The sequence below is a fragment of the Entelurus aequoreus genome, linkage group LG20 (assembly GCF_033978785.1).
Source record: "Entelurus aequoreus isolate RoL-2023_Sb linkage group LG20, RoL_Eaeq_v1.1, whole genome shotgun sequence".
Lineage (NCBI taxonomy): Eukaryota > Metazoa > Chordata > Actinopteri > Syngnathiformes > Syngnathidae > Entelurus > Entelurus aequoreus.
The window spans coordinates 35,036,777-35,056,605 of record NC_084750.1 but is presented as its reverse complement, the minus strand read 5'-3'; the positions used below and the strand labels follow the sequence as shown (position 1 = coordinate 35,056,605).

The 19,829-nt window shown below is 41.1% G+C and overlaps 1 protein-coding gene and 1 long non-coding RNA gene across 2 annotated transcripts in view; one reads left to right on the top strand and one right to left on the bottom strand.

Moving 5' to 3' along the window:
- LOC133636228 (uncharacterized) overlaps positions 1-19,829 on the bottom strand; it is a 51,941-nt gene that overhangs the window by 26,120 nt on the left and 5,992 nt on the right. Inside the window, exon 2 of the long non-coding RNA XR_009822198.1 lies at positions 15,522-15,642. This is a non-coding gene — a long non-coding RNA (uncharacterized LOC133636228). The remainder of the gene's footprint in view (positions 1-15,521; positions 15,643-19,829) is intronic.
- On the top strand, positions 11,531-19,214 carry LOC133636227 (transmembrane protein 42). The gene is made up of 3 exons (XM_062030020.1): positions 11,531-11,828; positions 15,478-15,624; positions 16,947-19,214. The coding sequence occupies exons 1-3, from the start codon at positions 11,652-11,654 to the stop codon at positions 17,085-17,087; spliced, it is 465 nt and encodes a 154-aa protein (XP_061886004.1). The 5' UTR covers positions 11,531-11,651; the 3' UTR covers positions 17,088-19,214.

Below are 19,829 nucleotides of genomic sequence, written 5' to 3'. Positions count from 1 at the left end.
ACGAGCATCTTTCCACACCTTGCGGCAACGCCGCATCTGAGCCTGAACTGAAGGTACAGAGATGTCATCCTCCTCAGCAGGAAACAACGGAGGTAGGTAACCTAAGGATACCTCAAATGGTGACACTCCCGTGGGTGCACAGGGTAATGAGTTGTGGGCATACTCAATCCATACCAGGTGGGTGCTCCAGGAGGAGGGGTTCTTGGCAACGACACATCGGAGGGCCGCTTCTAGGTCTTGATTTGCCCGTTCCGTTTGCCCATTAGACTGAGGGTGATAACCCGAAGTCAGACTCACAGTGGCTCCAATGGCCCTACAGAAAGCCTTCCAAACCTCCGAAATAAACTGAGGCCCTCTATCCGAGACCACATCTGAAGGAATTCCATGAAGACGGAACACATGCTGGACCATGAGGTTGGCTGTTTCCAGGGACGTGGGGAGTTTGGGTAGAGCCACGAGATGCACTGATTTGGAAAATCTGTCCACTATAGTGAGGATAACAGAATTTCCCTGAGAAGGCGGGAGGCCAGTGACAAAGTCCAGTGATATATGAGACCAGGGGCGGCTTGGGACTGGCAAGGGATGGAGTAGGCCAGCAGGTGGTCGATTGGAGGATTTTCCACGGGCACACACAGTACAGGCAGACACAAAGGCACGTCCATGGTAGGCCACCAAAAGTGTCGCTTGAGGAGAGTCATGGTGCGGCCAACTCCTGGGTGGCAGGCAAACAAGGAAGTGTGTGCCCACAGAAGAACCTGTGAACGTACAGAGTCAGGCACAAAAAGGCGGTTATCAGGACCATTACCCGGGTCTGGTTGGTCTTGCTGAGCCCTTCGGACCACCGACTCAATCTCCCAAGTCACTGCGGCCACCACACAAGACGCCGGAAGGATAGGCTCAGGACTGGTGGGACCCTCCGAAATGAACTGACGTGACAGGGCATCCGGCTTGACGTTGCGGGATCCTGGACGGTAGGTCAGTGTGAAGCGGAATCGACCAAAAAACAAAGCCCACCGGGCCTGGCGGGAATTGAGGCGCTTGGCAGACTGAATGTAGGTCAGGTTTTTATGGTCTGTCCAGATGATGAATGGGTGTTCTGCTCCCTCAAGCCAGTGCCTCCATTCCTCCAGAGCGAGCTTGACAGCCAGCAGCTCCCTGTTACCTACATCATAATTGCGCTCAGCAGGTTCTAGCCGATATGAGAAGAACGCGCAAGGATGGAGCTTCTGATCCTTGGCAGAACGCTGGGATAGTACAGCCCCCACTCCAGACTCTGAGGCATCAACTTCCAAGATGAACTGGCGTGAGGAGTCAGGATGAATCAGGACAGGGGCTGTGGTAAAACGTCTCTTAAGCTCCTTGAAAGCAGCGTCAGCCTCTGCTGTCCAAGTGAATGGGACAGACGGAGATTTGAGTCTTGTGAGGGGTGCGACCACTTGACTGTAGTTCCGGATGAACCGGCGATAAAAGTTTGCAAAGCCAAGAAAGCCCTGGAGACGTTTAACTGAGGTTGGTTGAGGCCAGTCCACCACAGCTCGCACCTTTTCGGGGTCTGCCTTCACCTGACCACTCAAAATGATGAACCCGAGGAACCTTGTGGACTGAACATGGAACTCACATTTTTGTGCTTTAATGTAAGGCTGAAACGACGCGTCGACGTAGTCGACGTCATCGGTTACGTAAATACGTCGACGCCGTTTTTGTGCGTCGACGCGTCGCATATTTACGTCACACTACCGTCATGGCGGACCGCAAAGCAGACGATCAAAGCAGACGATGCGAGCGGTGCGAGCGAGGGGGAAAAGCATGCCAAAAGTGGTCAAAAGTGTGGGAGTATTTCAATAAACGGCCTAATAATGTTGTTGTATGTACACTGTGTCGAGCGGAAATGGCCTATCATAGCAGCACAACGGCTATGAACGAACATTTGAAAAGAAAACCATCAACTAGTCAATCGTCCGCGCGAGCATACGTTGTCATCATTACACAAAAACATGAATGTGTCATTTGTATCTGCTAGGGGTGTAACGGTACGTGTTTTGTATTGAACCGTTTCGGTACGGGGCTTTCGGTTCGGCACGGGGGTGTACCGGACGACTTTCTAAGCTAAAGCTAACTTTAGCTGCTAAAGTCTTAACAAGCTGCTTCGCTCTTCTGCCTCTGTCTCAGCACGCAGCATTGTCCCACCCACACAACCACCTGATTGGTACACACGCAGCATTGTCCCACCCACACAACCACCTGATTGGTACACACGCAGCATTGTCCCACCCACACAACCACCTGATTGGTACACACGCAGCATTGTCCCACCCACACAACCACCTGATTGGTACACACGCAGCATTGTCCCACCCACACAACCACCTGATTGGTACACACGCAGCATTGTCCCACCCATACAACCATCTGATTGGTACACACGCAGCATTGTCCCACCCACACAACCATCTGATTGGTACACACAAAGCATTATCAGCCAATCAGCAGTGTGTATTCAGAGCGCATGTAGTCAGCGCTTCAGCGTGGAGCAGATAGGTGTTTAGCAGGTGAGCATCAGGCAGCGGACTCTCCCCAAATGATAATAAACACCTCCCAGTCAACTACTAGTAACATCACTATGAGCCCGTTGACCTTCTAGAAATATAAACTGCAGCTCAGCTCACTCGCAGTCCTGGCTTGAGGTGAAGGCTAATTACCTCTCAGTTCCAGCCACATCGACCCCTTCTGAGCGCCTATTTTCAGCTGCTGGGAATATTGTAAACAAGAAAAGAACCAAACATGTACACATGCTAACCTTTCTTCATTACAACTGTTAGTCACTCACTGGAATGAGTAGAATTGGTTATTGTGTACTGTGTTGGACTGGATGTTTATTTTGCACATTTTAAAAGCAATACTTAATGTTTACAGTGCTCCAGAATATTTAGATTGGCACTTTTTTGTATTGGATGTTTATCTTTATTTTTGCACATTTTAGCAAATAAGCAATACTTTCACTTTTGTTGAAATGTTTACACTGTTGTTACAGAATATTTTGTTTTGCACTTTTTTTGTACTGGATGTTTATCTTTATTTTTGCACATTTTAAAGTAAAATAAGCAATACTTTTACTTTTGAAATGCTTATACTATTGCAGAATATTAAGATTTGCACTGGATGTTGACTTTTATATTTGCACATTAAAAAGCAAATAAGCTACTTTTAATTTTGTTAAATGTTAAAAGTTTTAAATGTTTACATTGTTACAGAATATTTAGTCATGTTGTTGTCAATGTTGACTGAGTGGCCATACTTCTTTTTTTTTGTAAATAAAAGCCATGCCTTTTGAAAAAACGGGCCTACATTTATTTTTTCATCTTCATTTTGAATAAAAAAATAATCGGTAAAAGGAAAAATAATCTATAGATTAATCGAAAAAATAATCTATAGATTAACCGATTAATCGAAAAAATAATCTATAGATTAATCGATAGAAAAATAATCGTTAGCTGCAGCCTTACTTTAATGTAGAGCTTGTTCTCAAGAAGGCGCTGGAGCACTTGTCTGACATGAACCACATGTTCCTCCGGGTTGCGGGAGAAAATCAGGATATCATCCAGGTACACAAAGACGGAGCGGTTAATCAGGTCTCGGAGGACATCGTTCACAAGAGCTTGAAAAACTGCTGGGGCATTAGTCAAGCCAAAGGGCATAACAAAGTATTCGAAATGACCAAGGGGAGTCTTAAAGGCTGTTTTCCATTCGTCACCAGCTCGGATTCGAATCAAATGGTAGGCATTGCGAAGGTCTAACTTGGAAAACAGTCGCTCCTTGGAGGGGTTCAAAGGCAGATGCCAGCAAAGGCAGTGGGTATTTGTTTTTAGTGGAGATGTTATTCAACCCTCGAAAATCTATACAGGGACGTAGAGCGCCATCTTTCTTACCCACGAAGAAAAAACCTGCACCGAGTGGGGAAGATGAAGGTCGAATAATGCCTGCAGCCATAGAGTCATGGATGTACTTTTCCATCGCCTCTCTCTCAGGGCGGGACAGGTTGTATAACCGACTACAAGGCAGGAGAGCTCCTGAAAGCAGGTCAATGGCACAGTCATAAGGGCGGTGCGGAGGGAGGGACAGTGCGTGTTGCTTGCTGAAGGCCTCTTCTAAATCATGGTAGACAGAGGGAACTTAGGACAGATCTGGGGGCTCTATGACAACTGGAGAGACTATGTCCTCAGCAGGGGAGCGGGCAGACCGCAGGCAGGTGGAGAGACAGTAGGAGCTCCAGCTCACCACTTTGGCTGCAGCCCAGTCAATGTGAGGATTGTGAAGTCTTAACCAGGGCTGACCAAGGACTACAGGAGCATGAGGAGAAGAGATGATATGGAATTGGATTTGTTCAAGATGATTACCGGAGACAAGGAGGTACACAGGTTCTGATCGGTGAGTGACACGGGCAAGGAGTCGACCAGTCAGGGAATTGGCTTGCAAGGGTGAGGGAAGTGGCTCGATGGTAATGACCACTTGGGAAGCAACGTCGGCGTCCAAAAAATTCTCATCCGCCCCCGAGTCCACCAGAGCAAGGAGAGACAAGGACTGGGATTGCCAACGAAGAGTAGCAGAAAACTGCATTCGGCATAGGGACTTAGGGGAGGAGACAGCTTGGCTCACCAGAACCCCCACTGTTACTGGTGAGCCTACTCTTTTGGCCGCATAGAACAGGTGGCAAGGAAATGGCCAGGTTGACCACAATAGAGACACACCCCTGCCCTCCTTCTGCGGAGGCGCTCTTCAGGTGTAAGGTGAGCCCGGCCCACCTGCATGGGCTCCTCAACAGGGGAACTGGAGGTTGAGGCTGTGCACATTGGCAAGTTGGGCCCGGCCGGCCTGGGTCTAAAGCTGGGGGGTTCCGATGACCTGCAAGGCACGGGGTCAGCTTGCCACTGGGCCATCTGGTCAGAGATGTTGATAGCTGCAGTAATAGCTTCGTCTATGGACAGCTGCTCATTCCTCAGAGCAATCTCCCTTCCAATGACCCGACTAAGCCCATTCTGGAAAGCAGTGAGAAGGGCCTTGTCATTCCAGCCAGACTCCACAGCTAGGGACCGGAATTCACAGGCAAATTCTCTTACTGAGCTTTTCCCTTGACGAAGTCGCAACAACTGCTGACCTGCTTGCTGCCCTCGTATGGGGTGGTCGTAGACCCGCTTCAGTTCTGCAGATAGTGCAGCAAAGGACTGGACTGCGGGGGATCCTTGCTCACAAAGGGCATTAAAATAACTCAAAGGGGGCCCCTGTAGCAGGTTGGCTACGTAAGCGATTTTGGCTGCCTCACGGCCAAAGCGAGAGGGCTGAGCATCAAAAGCAAGCTGGATCTGAGTTAAAAATTCACGACAAGTGCTAGGATTGCCAGAGTACTTATCAGGCGGGGGGATGTGTGGCTCTGCAGCAGGAACAGCAGGGGGTGCAGGTGGTTCGGGTTGTGGTTGAGCTTGTTGATTGATGAGAGTGGTCAGCTGGGTGGAAACGCGTGACATCTGGTCAATAAGTGTCTGTAGTAGTTGGTCATGGTTTCCCAAACGCTGTCCTTGATTGGCAAGGGCCTCTCTCACACGGTCAAAATCTGCTGGGTCCATTGAAAAGGGCCAGATCGTTCTGTCACGATTGGTAAAACTGGTGGACCCAAATGCAGAAAAGACAAACAGAATTAAAGTTCAAGGGTTATTATTAATAAAACCAGAGGGAAAGGAGGGAGCTCGTAGTCTTTGGCTTTGCAGTCCAGGAGAGCACACTGAGGCTAGCAGGCTGAGGCTAGCAGGCCGAGGCTAGCAGGTTGAGGCTAGCAGGTTGAGGCTAGCAGGCTGAGGCTGGCGGGCTGAGGCTAGCAGGCTGAGGCTAGCAGGTTGAGGCTAGCAGGCTGAGGCAGGCACACACGGCAGGTAGGGAACACATGTAGAAGGTGAAACGATCTGGCGATCACGCCGAGAGAAGTCCAAACATTTGAAGGCTGCAGGTGATGAGTTGATGGCAGGCAGGTGAGTGATTGGAGTGCTGGGATCAGCTGTGCCAGGCTGAGAGCTGGAGCCAAGCCAACGCCCAAAACACGCCCACTCTCCCAAAGACACACACAGAGACAAACAGACAGAGACTGTGACAGAGACAAGTTTTGTCTGAGGTGATACGGTGGTAAAAAAAAAAGGTATTATACGATATTACAGATGGCCTTTCTTTTTGTATCGTTTGTAATATTTATTATATTAATGAGCATCATGATTAGTTGGCTCATTTTTTTAATCAATAACCTTTAAGTCTTAATTAACAGTGCCCACCCATCAAGACACAGATAATATTATGCACCTACTAAAGGTCCTTGCGTTCCAATGTTCTGCTTCTAATTAGAAATATAATCTTGGTTCCGTCCACCAGACACGCTTTTCTGATCACTGGAAATGCAATAAAGGAGAGAACTGGGAACCATGTGAGTATTCTTTATGCGTCTCCTGCCTCTTCCACTTAAACTTCAAATGTTAGTAAACTGGCCGCTAATGAGTGTCCTAATGGGATGAGGTCCTGCTCTGCTGTCGGAAAGAAGTGAATCATGCTTTCTTCTAAACGGACTCCATCCACTCATACTCAAGGACATTAGCATTGATTGTTCTCCATTGATTACTGAGGAGTGTGCTGCACTTCCACCTGCTTACAGTGACTCTCCCCTTGATATTGTAATAATAACATTAATTAAAGAAAATAAAGAGGTTTGGTGCACAACAACATATGTCAAAATCAATGGTTCTTAACCTTGTTGGAGGTACCGAACCCCACCAGTTTCATATGCACATTCACCGAACCCTTCTTTAGTGAAAAATAAAAAAATAAATTTCAAATTCAAGACAAATCAATCAATCAATCAATCAATGTTTATTTATATAGCCCTAAATCACAAGTGTCTCAAAGGGCTGTACAAGCCACGACATCCTCGGTACAGAGCCCACATAGTTAAGTTATATGTTTTTGGTAACACTTTAGTATGGGGAACATATTCTAAGTAACAAAGACTTAATTTAGAGTTTTTTGGACACTAGGGGAACATATTCTAAGTAACAAAGACTTAATTTAGAGTTATTGGGTTAGGGTTAGGGTTAGAGGGTTAGGGCCAGGGTTAGAGGGTTAGGGTTATAATAAGGCCATGCCGAATAAGGCATTTATAAGTACTTAATAATGATTAGTTAAGAGCCAATATGTTACTAATTTGCATGTTAATACGCAACTAATTAATGGTGAATATGTTCCCCATACTAAAGTGTTACCATGTTTTTTTACTGGTGCACAAAATGAACCGAGCATGAACATCACCTTGTTCAAAGAACAAAACCAACACAGTGCATAAACTCACAACAAATTACACACCCGCAAAGCAGTATGACTTCTGCTGTTTTCGTATCTGTAATACGCCGATAGGGAGAAGTTTTTATTTACATGATGAGTCGGGTGTGTTTTGACCTCCGCCGAACCCCCGAGCCCGACTCACCGAACCCCTAGGGTTCGATCGAACCCAGGTTAAGAACCACTGGTCTAAATCCTCTTAAGCGTTCACACAAAAAGCAAAGTTTCTAGAAGAATAATGTAATAGACAATAAAATAATTGTTATAATAAATAATTAAATAATAATAATATCCATCCATCCATTTTCTACCACTAATCCCTTTTGGGGATGCAGAGGTGCTAATAGTAAAATAAAAATAATTTAAAAAATATAATAATACCCAAACAAAGGAACATTATTGTTGGAGGTAAAGTGCATCCGGAAAGTATTCACAGCACTTCATTATTTCCACATTTTGTCATGTTACAGTCTAAATCCAAAAGGGAATAAATTCATCTGTGTCCTCAAAATTCTACAGACAATACCCCTTAATATAAAATATTTTTATTTTGCAAATGTTTTTAAAACAATCAAATAAAAAAGTACGGTACATAAGTATTGACAGCCTTTGTGCAATACTTTGTTGATACACCTTTGTTTTGAATATGATGCCACAAGCTTGGCACACCTATCTTTGGGCAGTTTAGCCCATTCCTCTTTGCAGCACCTCTGAAGCTCCATCAGGTTAGATGGGAAGTGTTGGTTTTCATCCAGGATGTCTCTGTATATTGCTGCATTTATCTTTCCCTCTATCCTTCCTGACTAGTCTCCCAGTTCCTGCCGCTGAAAACCATCCCATGCACAGCATGATGCTGCCACCACCATGCTTCACTGTAGGGATGGTATTGGCCTGGTGATGAGCGGTGCCTGGCATTCACGCCAAAGAGTTCAAGCTTTGTCTCATCAGACCAGAGAATTTTGTTTCTCATGGTCTGAATCTTGCTTCCATCTGGCCGCTCTACCATACAGGCCTTATTGGTGGGTTGCTGCAGAGAAGGTTGTCCGTCTCTCTCCACAGAGGAATGCTGCAGCTCTGACAGGTTCTTGGTCACCTCCATGACTCGACTAAGATGAATGCAGCAATGCACAGAGACATCCTGGATGAAAACCAACACTTCCCATCCAACCTGATGGAATTTTGAGGACAAAATTGAATTTATACCATTCTGGAATAAGGCTGTAACACTATAGAATGTGGCAAAGGTGAAGCGATGTGCCTAATATATTTAATGAGTAAATGTGTTGGTCAAAAATGTTTTAAAAAGTGTAAAATATCCTCTGAGCTGTGAATAAATGAAATACACTTCATTTCTCTTATCAAACAATCAATGAAGTAAGGTAAGTGTAATAAAGACAGTTATAATTAATTTATATGAATGAGGAAGCATATTGCAAATCACATTATATCATAATATGATTATTGTAATAGTCATAGTTGTCAATAACAACGCACAGTAATAATTTCAAATGTACCACAACCTTTCCTTGGGTAAACAATGGGCAAATATTTCGCTTATTTCAAGGGTATTGCAATCGAATTTGTCATATCATAACATCATTGTTATAATAGTAATGCACGCATTTGTCAATTGTAATGTACAGCGCAGTAATGCATTTAAATCTACCATAATCATTTTCTTGGGTTACATAAAGGCAAATCTTTTAAATCAATTGAGGGCCCGATAAATATTGCCGTTTTTAATAAGTAAATTACATACTGTATAAGTGCAATATGGGTGTTAAGATAGTGTTTTGTTTTATTTGTATTTAGACATTAGTGTGCAATATGTATTATTTCTTACAATATTTTATTTTTGTATTAACACTTTACTTATGTTACTGTTTGTAAAAACATGCACTGTAACTGTACAATTTTTCCCCATTGTGGGTTAAAAAAAAAAGTTGATCCATCTATATATGTATTCACATAAAATCTGCATGAAATCTAATTTAATCACAGCTGGGATGTGGGTGATTGATAAGACTTTTGTGTGCTTATTGGTTGTTAAACCTCTTTCAGGCCAGTAAGAATTGTCTGTGGTTCCATTTTATTTATTTTTTTAACTTTATTTAATTTATTGTTGGTATTACCATTATTTTCTCTTTTTAAAATCATATATATAAATACACATACATACACATATACACACATATATACACACATATACATATACACATATATACTGTGTAAATATACATACTGTATATATATATATATATATATATATACATAGGATAGGTTGATTGGCAACACTAAAAATTGTGAATGTGAGTGTGAATGTTGTCTTTCTATCTGTGTTGGCCCTGTGATGAGGTGGCGACTTGTCCAGGGTGTACCCCACGTTCCGCCTGAATGCAGCTGAGATAGGCGCCAGCACCCCCTGCAACCCCGAAAGGGACAAGCGGTAGAAAATGGATAGATGGATATACATACACACAAACACACATACAGTATATATATATATATATATATACATATATATATATATACGGTACACATACATACACACACACACACATACGTACACAAACATATACACACACAAACATATATACGTACACACACATATATAGATATATATATGTACACACTCATACATACACACACACACACACACACACACATACATATATACATATATATATATATATATATATATATATATATATATATATATATATATATATATATATATATATATATATATATATATATATATATATATATATATATATATAAATATATATATATATATATACACTACCGTTCAAAAGTTTGGGGTCACATTGAAATGTCCTTATTTTTGAAGGAAAAGCACTGTACTTTTCAATGAAGATAAGTTTAAACTAGTCATAACTTTAAAGAAATACACTCTATACATTGCTAATGTGGTAAATGACTATTCTAGCTGCAAATGTCTGGTTTTTGGTGCAATATCTACATAGGTGTATAGAGGCCCATTTCCAGCAACTATCACTCCAGTGTTCTAATGGTACAATGTGTTTGCTCATTGGCTCAGAAGGCTAATTGATGATTAGAAAACCCTTGTGCAATCATGTTCACACATCTGAAAACAGTTTAGCTCGTTACAGAAGCTACAAAATTGACCTTCTTTTGAGCAGATTGAGTTTCTGGAGCATCACATTTCTGGGGTCAATTAAACGCTCAAAATGGCCAGAAACTCGACAGTCTATTCTTGTTGTTAGAAATGAAGGCTATTCCACAAAATTGTTTGGGTGACCCCAAACTTTTGAACGGTAGTGTATATATATATATATATATATATATGTATATATATATATACACACATACACGGCAACACAGGGGTTTGCATGTTCTCCCCGTGACTGTGTTGGTTCCCTCCGGGTACTACGGCTTCTACTAAGACATGCACCTGAGGATAGGTTGATTGGCAACACTAAAAATTGTGAATGTGAGTGTGAATGTTGTCTGTCTATCTGTGTTGGCCCTGCGATGAGGTGGCGACTTGTCCAGGGTGTACCCCGCGTTCCGCCCGAATGCAGCTGAGATAGGCGCCAGCACCCTCTGCCACCCCGAAAGGAACAAGCGGTAGAAAAAGGATGGATGGATGGATATACATACACACAAACAGTATATATATATATATATATATACACACATACATACACACACACATATATACATACACACACACACACACAAATATATATATATATATATATATATATATATATATATATATAGAATAGATACGTACATACACACACGCACACACATATACATATGTATATACACATACATACATGTAGGTTTTTGTATTTTTATTTTTTTTTCCTTGTGGGGGGAAACAGCATTTGATGTATTTGTGTTTACTTTTGCCAACAGTATGTCTGTAAAACCCTAATATACAAATGTTTAAAAAAAGATCTTGCAGTAAATCCACATAAAATGCTAATAATCCGAAAAAATTGTACTATAACTGCCGTGAGATTAATTTAATCATATTTTAAGAACGCTGACCAATGTAAAAATATGGAAAAAAAAGTGTCAAGAATGATGTTAATAGAATAACTACATTGCCCACAATGCCACGCGGGCTGTCCAAGCCGAGCCGCACACGCTGTGACTGCCACCGCACGGCTATGAGAAGGAAATGCACGACACGCACACTCTCACACACACACGCATACACGCACACACACACAGAGCGGAGCAGCGGCGACAGAGATGTGAATATGGAGTAGACCTCAAGCCCTCTCAACATGTTTCCCGGAGTTTTCTATGCACTGCTGGCGGGTTTCCTGGCGGCCGTGGCGTCGTCGTCGGCTAAGCTGTCCCTCGGAGCGGACTACCTGAAGGGAGTGTGCGAGACGGGGCTCCGGACGTGGGGCGAGCAGCGGAAATTTAGACAAGCGGACGAGACTACCGCCTGTGACCGGGTGAGGGAAGGTGAAGTCGGGTTACTTAACATTTCCGCCGGCTCACTCAGCTTCAGCACCGCTCCAAGACGACGAGAGAGGCTGCGGATGTACTCTCGTAATGGGTGACATTGCAGCTGTGTGTTATCGCGATGTTTGGCATCAAAGCGTTGTTTCGGCGCGTGGCTTTCTCTTTTGACCTTCACGCGCGTATCCTACGTCACGTTTATTTAAGGTTAATTGATTGATTATTTGAACTATTTGCTTCATTTTTTACCTAATCTAGGATGCCAAACACGTGTGATATCCCCCACACAAGACATATTGCATTATGTTGTAATGCAATATTTTATCATTTGTCCTTTGTTTGATCAGGACAAGTTCAACAAATTCAGCATCTTTGACTTTCTATAGATGCAAACATGATTAGAATCACACAGATTTTAAAATTCACAAAAGGGACCCTTTATTTTGTTGTCATTATTTCCATATATCCCCATAACATTGACACAATCAGACTCCGGGACACTGATCCCTAAATAGGAATGGGCAATAAGGCCAATGTACAAACCCCGTTTCCATATGAGTTGGGAAATTGTGTTAGATGTAAATATAAACGGAATACAATGATTTGCAAATCCTTTTCAACCCATATTCAGTTAAATATGCTACAAAGACAACATATTTGATGTTCAAACTGATAAACATTTTTTTTTTGCAAATAATCATTTACTTTAGAATTTGATGCCAGCAACACGTGACAAAGAAGTTGGGAAAGGTGGCAATAAATACTGATAAAGTTGAGGAATGCTCATCAAACACTTATTTGGAACATCCCACAGGTGAACAGGCAAATTGGGAACAGGTGGGTGCCATGATTGGGTATAAAAGTAGATTCCATGAAATGCTCAGTCATTCACAAACAAGGATGGGGCGAGGGTCACCACTTTGTCAACAAATGCGTGAGCAAATTGTTGAACAGTTTAAGAAAAACCTTTCTCAACCAGCTATTGCAAGGAATTTAGGGATTTCACCATCTACGGTCCGTAATATCATCAAAGGGTTCAGAGAATCTGGAGAAATCACTGCACGTAAGCAGCTAAGCCCGTGACCTTGGATCTCTCAGGCTGTACTGCATCAACAAGCGACATCAGTGTGTAAAGGATATCACCACATGGGCTCAGGAACACTTCAGAAACCCACTGTCAGTAACTACAGTTGGTCGCTACATCCGTAAATGCAAGTTAAAACTCTCCTATGCAAGGCGAAAACCGTTTATCAACACCCAGAAACGCTGTCGGCTTCGCTGGGCCTGAGCTCATCCAAGATGGACTGATACAAAGTGGAAAAGTGTTCTGTGGTCTGACAAGTCCACATTTCAAATTGTTTTTGGAAACTGTGAACGTCGTGTCCTCCGGACCAAAGAGGAAAAGAACCATCCGGATTGTTATAGGCGCAAAGTTAAAAAGCCAGCATCTGGCTGAAAGGTACATAAAGGTTTTGGAGCAACATATGTTGCCATCCAAGCAACGTTACCATGGACGCCCTTGCTTATATCAGCAAGACAATGCCAAGCCACGTGTTACATCAACGTGGCTTCATAGTAAAAGAGTGCAGGTACTAGACTGGCCTGCCTGTAGTACAGACCTGTCTCCCATTGAAAATGTGTGGCGCATTATGAAGCCTAAAACACCACAATGGAGACCCCCGGACTGTTGAACAACTTAAGCTGTACATCAAGCAAGAATGGGAAAGAATTCCACCTGAGAAGCTTAAAAAATGTGTCTCCTCAGTTCCCAAACGTTTACTGAGTGTTGTTAAAAGGAAAGGCCATGTAACACAGTGGTGAACATGCCCTTTCCCAACTATTTTGGCACGTGTTGCAGCCATGAAATTCTAAGTTAATTATTATTTGCAAAAAAAAAAAAGTTTATGAGTTTGAACATCAAATATCTTGTCTTTGTAGTGCATTCAATTGAATATGGGTTGAAAAGGATTTGCAAATCATTGTATTCTGTTTATATTTACATCTAACACAATTTCCCAACTCATATGGAAATGGGGTTTGTATATATATTGTAATATATATTGCAGCCTCCTACAAGAACGATATAGATCACAATATATTATTTGGCATATGAATGACAACAGAACCATTTCAAATTAAAGGCTGACTGACATATTCCATCACATACTGCATCATTTCCTGTTGTATTTTTTATTTTTTAAACTATTATTAATATACTTGCTAATTTACTGTTACTATCTGGTTGATTTCTGTTGTAATATGGTTCTATCTACACTTCTGGTAAAATGTAATAAGCACTTATTCTTCTGTTGTTGCAATACTTTATATAAATTTTGGGCGATACTATAAATTTGAATACGAATCCAATACCAAGTAATTACAGGGGCAGTATTGGTCATATTAATGCTGATACCGATACTTAACATTTTCGAGATTATTAAATTCTTTAATTTTGATCACAATTATAATCAATCAAAAATACAAGATGGCGGTGTAACAATATAATTTGCTTTTTTTTTAAATAGTTTTTTACTATTATTTACCATAAAAGATTTCCTGTGTCCAGGGACTTATTACATGATATAACCAAAAACAATTGTAAACCATAACAAAAACAACAATAAGTTTGTTTTTTTCATAATAAAAAATATCGATGTAACCACTGTAGTACCAACCACATGCTGATACTCGGTATCGTCGATATTTGTATCGCCTCTGTTTACAGTCAAAATCTTTATCTTAGCGGTTAGCATATCCTCCTCGGTGGTATTGCTTGTCCTATAGTGATAATTTAATTTGTAAGAAATGTTGTTTAATTGCAGCCATGGAGGCGAGGATTGCAGACTTAAATGTGGCTGTGGAGGGACATTAGCCGCTAGGGAGGACGTTTTCCGCTGTCAGTTTTTCAGGACACAGCTGGAATGCGTCATTAACGTGCATAATCACGACAGTATTAAAAGCGCTATAGTCGGCCACATTGGTATCATTTATATCGTATATCGCACAACCTTACCCCTGACTAATCAAGAGTAGGCACGATCGGGGGAGGAGGCTGTGTAATCCGGCCAAGAGGAGTAGAATGCAGATTTACCCGATATGCAATTTGAGATTTATGGAGTATTTCATTAAAAAACGTACTATAGTCCACCACAGGAACCAAAAAAAATGAGCAGGACCTCAGGAGCCCTTTACTTACATGCTAAAATAAAAAGTGCAAATATGATAATTTCATTCAAGAAAAAAACAGATGGCCTCTCGACAAAGTAAAAAGTTTTATATTTTTTTCAGAATATGCCGCGGGACAAATGGCCCCAAGGCCATTATGTAGCTCAATTTCCTATAGGTAATGTCCTCCCCTATTATTGTACTTACTTTTTAAAAATCAATTATCATGCACGTCCTTAATTGGAACAATCTTACCTTTCTTTTATCTTTCATATAAGTGTAGAGAAGAAGTGGACATCTGATAATCTCAAATAGTAAAAACAAAGAGCCACTTGTTTCAAAGTGTAAGCGTTCAAATAAGTTTAAGCGCTGTAAAAGCTAGCAGTAACAAAACATGCTGCCCTAACTTTCACAGTGAGCGACATAGCAATTGGTTCCGCTGCAGTCTGAACCTAATGTGCTGATGTCATGTTTCAGCTGCACATCCCGCTGAGGCTGCTGTGTGGCGGCCTGCTTTTTACCTGCAATGCTGTGATGTGGACCTTCCTTGCCAAAGCACTCAGGCATTCCTCCTCTTCCACCCGGACCACTGTGACCACCACTGCCTCCAACTTCGTATCTTCCGTGAGTCAAAGCCTCCATCTCTCACACAAACACATACAGTATATGGAAAAGTACCGTACTTTGACATTTGCAGATTGTTTCAACAATGGCTACTGTCTGATCTGCTGCATTGATAGGCAACCAGATAATTGATTGCACTGTATTTTATAATACATATACACATTAGGGCTGCAACTAACAACTAATTTGATAATCGATTAATCTGTCGATTATTACTTCGGTTAATAATCGGGAAAAGAGACAAACAACATTTCTATCCTTTCCGGTATTTTATTGAAAAAAACACCATACTGACACCATACTTATTTTGATTATTGTTTCTCAGCTGTTTGTAAATGTTGAAGTTTATAAATAAAGGTTTATAAAAATAAAAAATAAATAAAAAAAGTAGCCTCTGTGCATGCGCATAGCATAGATCCAACGAATCGATGACGAAATTAATCGCCAACTATTTTTATAATCAATTTTAATCGATTTAATTGATTAGTTGTTGCAGCCCTAATACACATATTGGGATACCTGGTTATTATCACACCTACAGAAAGTGAAGGTGAAGGAAAAAATAGAGTTTACCTCCAAGATGCAGCAACAGCAAAGTGTCTAACCTCAGATTTCCACAGGATGCGAAACGGCAGCGGAACGTCATTGCCACGGCGGCAGACTTTTTCCATTTTATTCAAGTCAATGTGTCCCTTTCCAGCGCCTGCGAAATGGCACTGACATGCCGTCGACGTTCCGCATTCCAGCGCTGAATATACGCAGAACTTTTATATTTGCCGGTCGCTGCAACAATTCTGTTCAAATTACCGTACTTTCCGAACTATAGAGCGCACTAGGATATAAGCCGCACTCTGCTGTGCTGACTGAATGAACAACAATGGATGTGCTGCCGGGCACAAAATGTGTGAATGAAACGTTCGTTCACTGAAATAAGGTTCCTACAACAAAGCATATTCTTATTTAGTCTGTGACCGAAATCGAAAAGTGCGTACAATGAGGGTTCTGTAGATTAAGGTTGCTCTGAAGTTTTGGGAAAAATCAGTCTGTTTATGTTGAAATGTTTTGCAATATAATTGCTGTCTACCCGGCATTAAAACGTGCAGACATGACGCCCTGTTCAGTAAAGCGAAGTAAGTTTTAAAATTAAAAGCAGCAGTAATAACCTAGATTCTACCACAGCAACTAACAAAATGCACACAATGTTGGTGACAATGTTAGTGCAAGCAAAGGCTATTTTAACACAAATGAGTTGTACTGTACGATAATGGATTTTCTCCATTTGAGTCCTGGAAGTTTATTGTGTTGTTTTATTTCCTCTAAAGGCTTTCCTGGGCCAGCTGATCTTTGGTGAGGCCCAGATAACACTGTGGTGGGTCGGGATATCCCTGACTTTCTCTGGCCTGCTGGTCCTGCAGAGGGTCTCTCCGCAGGATCGGCATCAGGACGCCGTCAAGGCTGAATGATATTGTATGTTTCGTCTCCGCTAAGCTATGCTTCTCAGACTGCTGCACCATGTTTTCTTTCAGTCGTTCTGATTTTCCGTCCCGCCAAAGAAAAATGAGATATTATTTTGTGTAGATTTATGACAATTATGGAACACAGGTAGAAATGTTGGTCCAAGACAAAATTATTTTCAGATTTTTTTTTCTTAAAAAAAAAATAGTTTGAATCGGTTTATTTTTGGAAGTAATGTATATGTCACCATTTTGTTGGCTGAGCAAATCCCTTAAAATTGTGCATTACTGGTCAAACAATAACAAGAAGCTGATGTTACTAGGGCTCAACCTCTCATCTGGTCTACAATGATTTTTAGCTTTGTCAATGAAGATGATACTAGTGTAACCTTTAAGGCGGGGGTGTCCAAAGGCCATTTAATTGACCCGCATTACAGCCCAGAATAGTTGTGTTTTTTCTTTTAAACGACAACAATGTGACAAAAGAGTAACAAGACTAAATGTTTGCAGAGAAAGTTGCTATCTGAGTTACAAAGTTTGGACTGGGGGTATGTGCTAACGCACATTTTGGTACTGCATCAATCCGATACAAAATAAATACAGGTCCGGTATCGCCATAGTATCTATACTGATGCCAAGCCCAATACCTTTTGCTTACTGTATACACTACCGTTCAAAAGTTTGGGGTCACCCAAACAATTTTGTGGAATAGCCTTCATTTGTAAGAACAAGAATAGACTGTCGAGTTTCAGATGAAAGTTCTCTTTTTCTGGCCATTTTGAGCGTTTAATTGACCCCACAAATGTGATGCTCCAGAAACTCAATCTGCTCAGAGGAAGGTCAGTTTTGTAGCTTCTGTAACGAGCTAAACTGTTTTCAGATGTGTGAACATGATTGCACAAGGGTTTTCTAATCATCAATTAGCCTTCTGAGCCAATGAGCAAACACATTGTACCATTAGAACACTGGAGTGATAGTTGCTGGAAATGGGCCTCTATACACCTATGTAGATATTGCACCAAAAACCAGACATTTGCCGCTAGAATAGTCATTTACCACATTAGCAATGTATAGAGTGTATTTATTTAAAGTTAAGACTAGTTTAAAGTTATCTTCATTGAAAAGTACAGTGCTTTTCCTCAAAAAATAAGGACATTTCAATGTGACCCCAAACTTTTGAACAGTAGTGTACATTATGAAACCAGAACAAAACACAGGACAAATATTTTAGGTACACAAACAGAACAATCTTAAACTTACTTGTGAGCGATTTAAAAAAATACAAAAAAAACCAGTAGTACCTCAACTGGTTCTGTGACGGAGCTCTTAATTCAAAATACTTGTATCTCAAATCTTCCATTGAAATGAATTGAAATCAAAGTAATTGGTGCTTGCACCTCGGGCTGCACAATTCATCGAATTTTAATCATGATCACGACTTTGGCCGCTACGATTAAATGAGGGTGATCGTCGGCGATGTTAACATTTAAAAAAACAGGCTTCGCTGCATTTCAAACCAAGCACGTTGACAACCAACAGTCAGCCAACCACCAGGGGGCGACCAATAGACAGTGGGCTCATGTGAGAGCGAGTGACAACAGAGGTTGAATGTAGATCAGCCAGTAGCTCCCGAAATTATTAGGAAAAATAAATGCATTATTACATCAGTGCCTTTCCCTCCCGCAGTTACCCACAGACATTTAACCCCCGAATCACAATCGCACGCCTCGCCGTTCTCTAGGCACTCCCGCTAGTTTCCCAAAACCCAGAATTTATAGAGTTGCGGAGACACGTTAAGCATTAACAACACTTTCCTTCTTTTCTCAACCGCCATCGTTTGAGCGCCGCCGGCGCAGAGCCCCGACAAACAGCTACAAAAGCGGGAGTTCCCAAAATACAAACGAGCGTAACATCAACCGTACCCCGTATCCATCCACCTCTCAAAGACTCACCAAAACATCGGCTGTAATAGCGTTGTTTTGACCAAAGACATATGTCCTATATTTAATGTGAGCAGTACAATGAATGTGTTCTTTTGGATGTGACTTTCATGCATAATCTTATTTTTTCATTTGTTTGCACTTTATGATCGCACTCTGCAATGGCATATTTTAATTAAATTTCAGTTTAATTAGCCCTTTGTCTTTTGTACAATTTATTTTATATTAATGCATTGTTTGTCATAGTTTCATTTTGAAATAAAAGCAACATTTACATACTGTTAATTAGATATGTCCGATAATATCGGCCGATAAATGCTTTAAAATGTAATATCGGAAATTATCGGTATTGGTTTTTTTATTATCAGTATCTGTTTTTTTTTATTTAAATTTTAAATCAACATAAAAAACACAAGATACACTTACAATTAGTGCACCAATCATAAAACCTCCCTCCCCCATTTACACTCATTCACACAAAAAGGTTGTTTCTTTCTATTATTAATATTCTGGTTCCTACATTATATATCAATATATATCAATACAGTCTGCAAGGGATACAGTCCGTAAGCACACATGATTGTGCGTGCTGCTGGTCCACTAATAGTACTAACCTTTAACAGTTAATTTTACTAATTTTCATTAATTACTAGTTTCTATGTAACTGTTTTTATATTGTTTTACTTTCTTTTTGATTCAACAAAATGTTTTAAATTTATTTATCTTATTTTATAATTTTTTTTTAAAAAGGACCTTATCGTCACCATACCTGATTGTCCAAATTAGGCATAATAATGTGTTAATTCCACGA

What these genes read in the sequence shown, in the direction of transcription:
- LOC133636227 (XM_062030020.1), top strand. Translation starts at nt 11,652, where the DNA reads ATGTTTCCCGGAGTTTTCTATGCACTGCTGGCGGGTTTCCTGGCGGCC. An exon ending in AGACTACCGCCTGTGACCGG is followed by an intron (nt 11,829 to 15,477) that starts GTGAGGGAAGGT and finishes GTCATGTTTCAG; the next exon opens with CTGCACATCCCGCTGAGGCT. An exon ending in CCTCCAACTTCGTATCTTCC is followed by an intron (nt 15,625 to 16,946) that starts GTGAGTCAAAGC and finishes TTTCCTCTAAAG; the next exon opens with GCTTTCCTGGGCCAGCTGAT.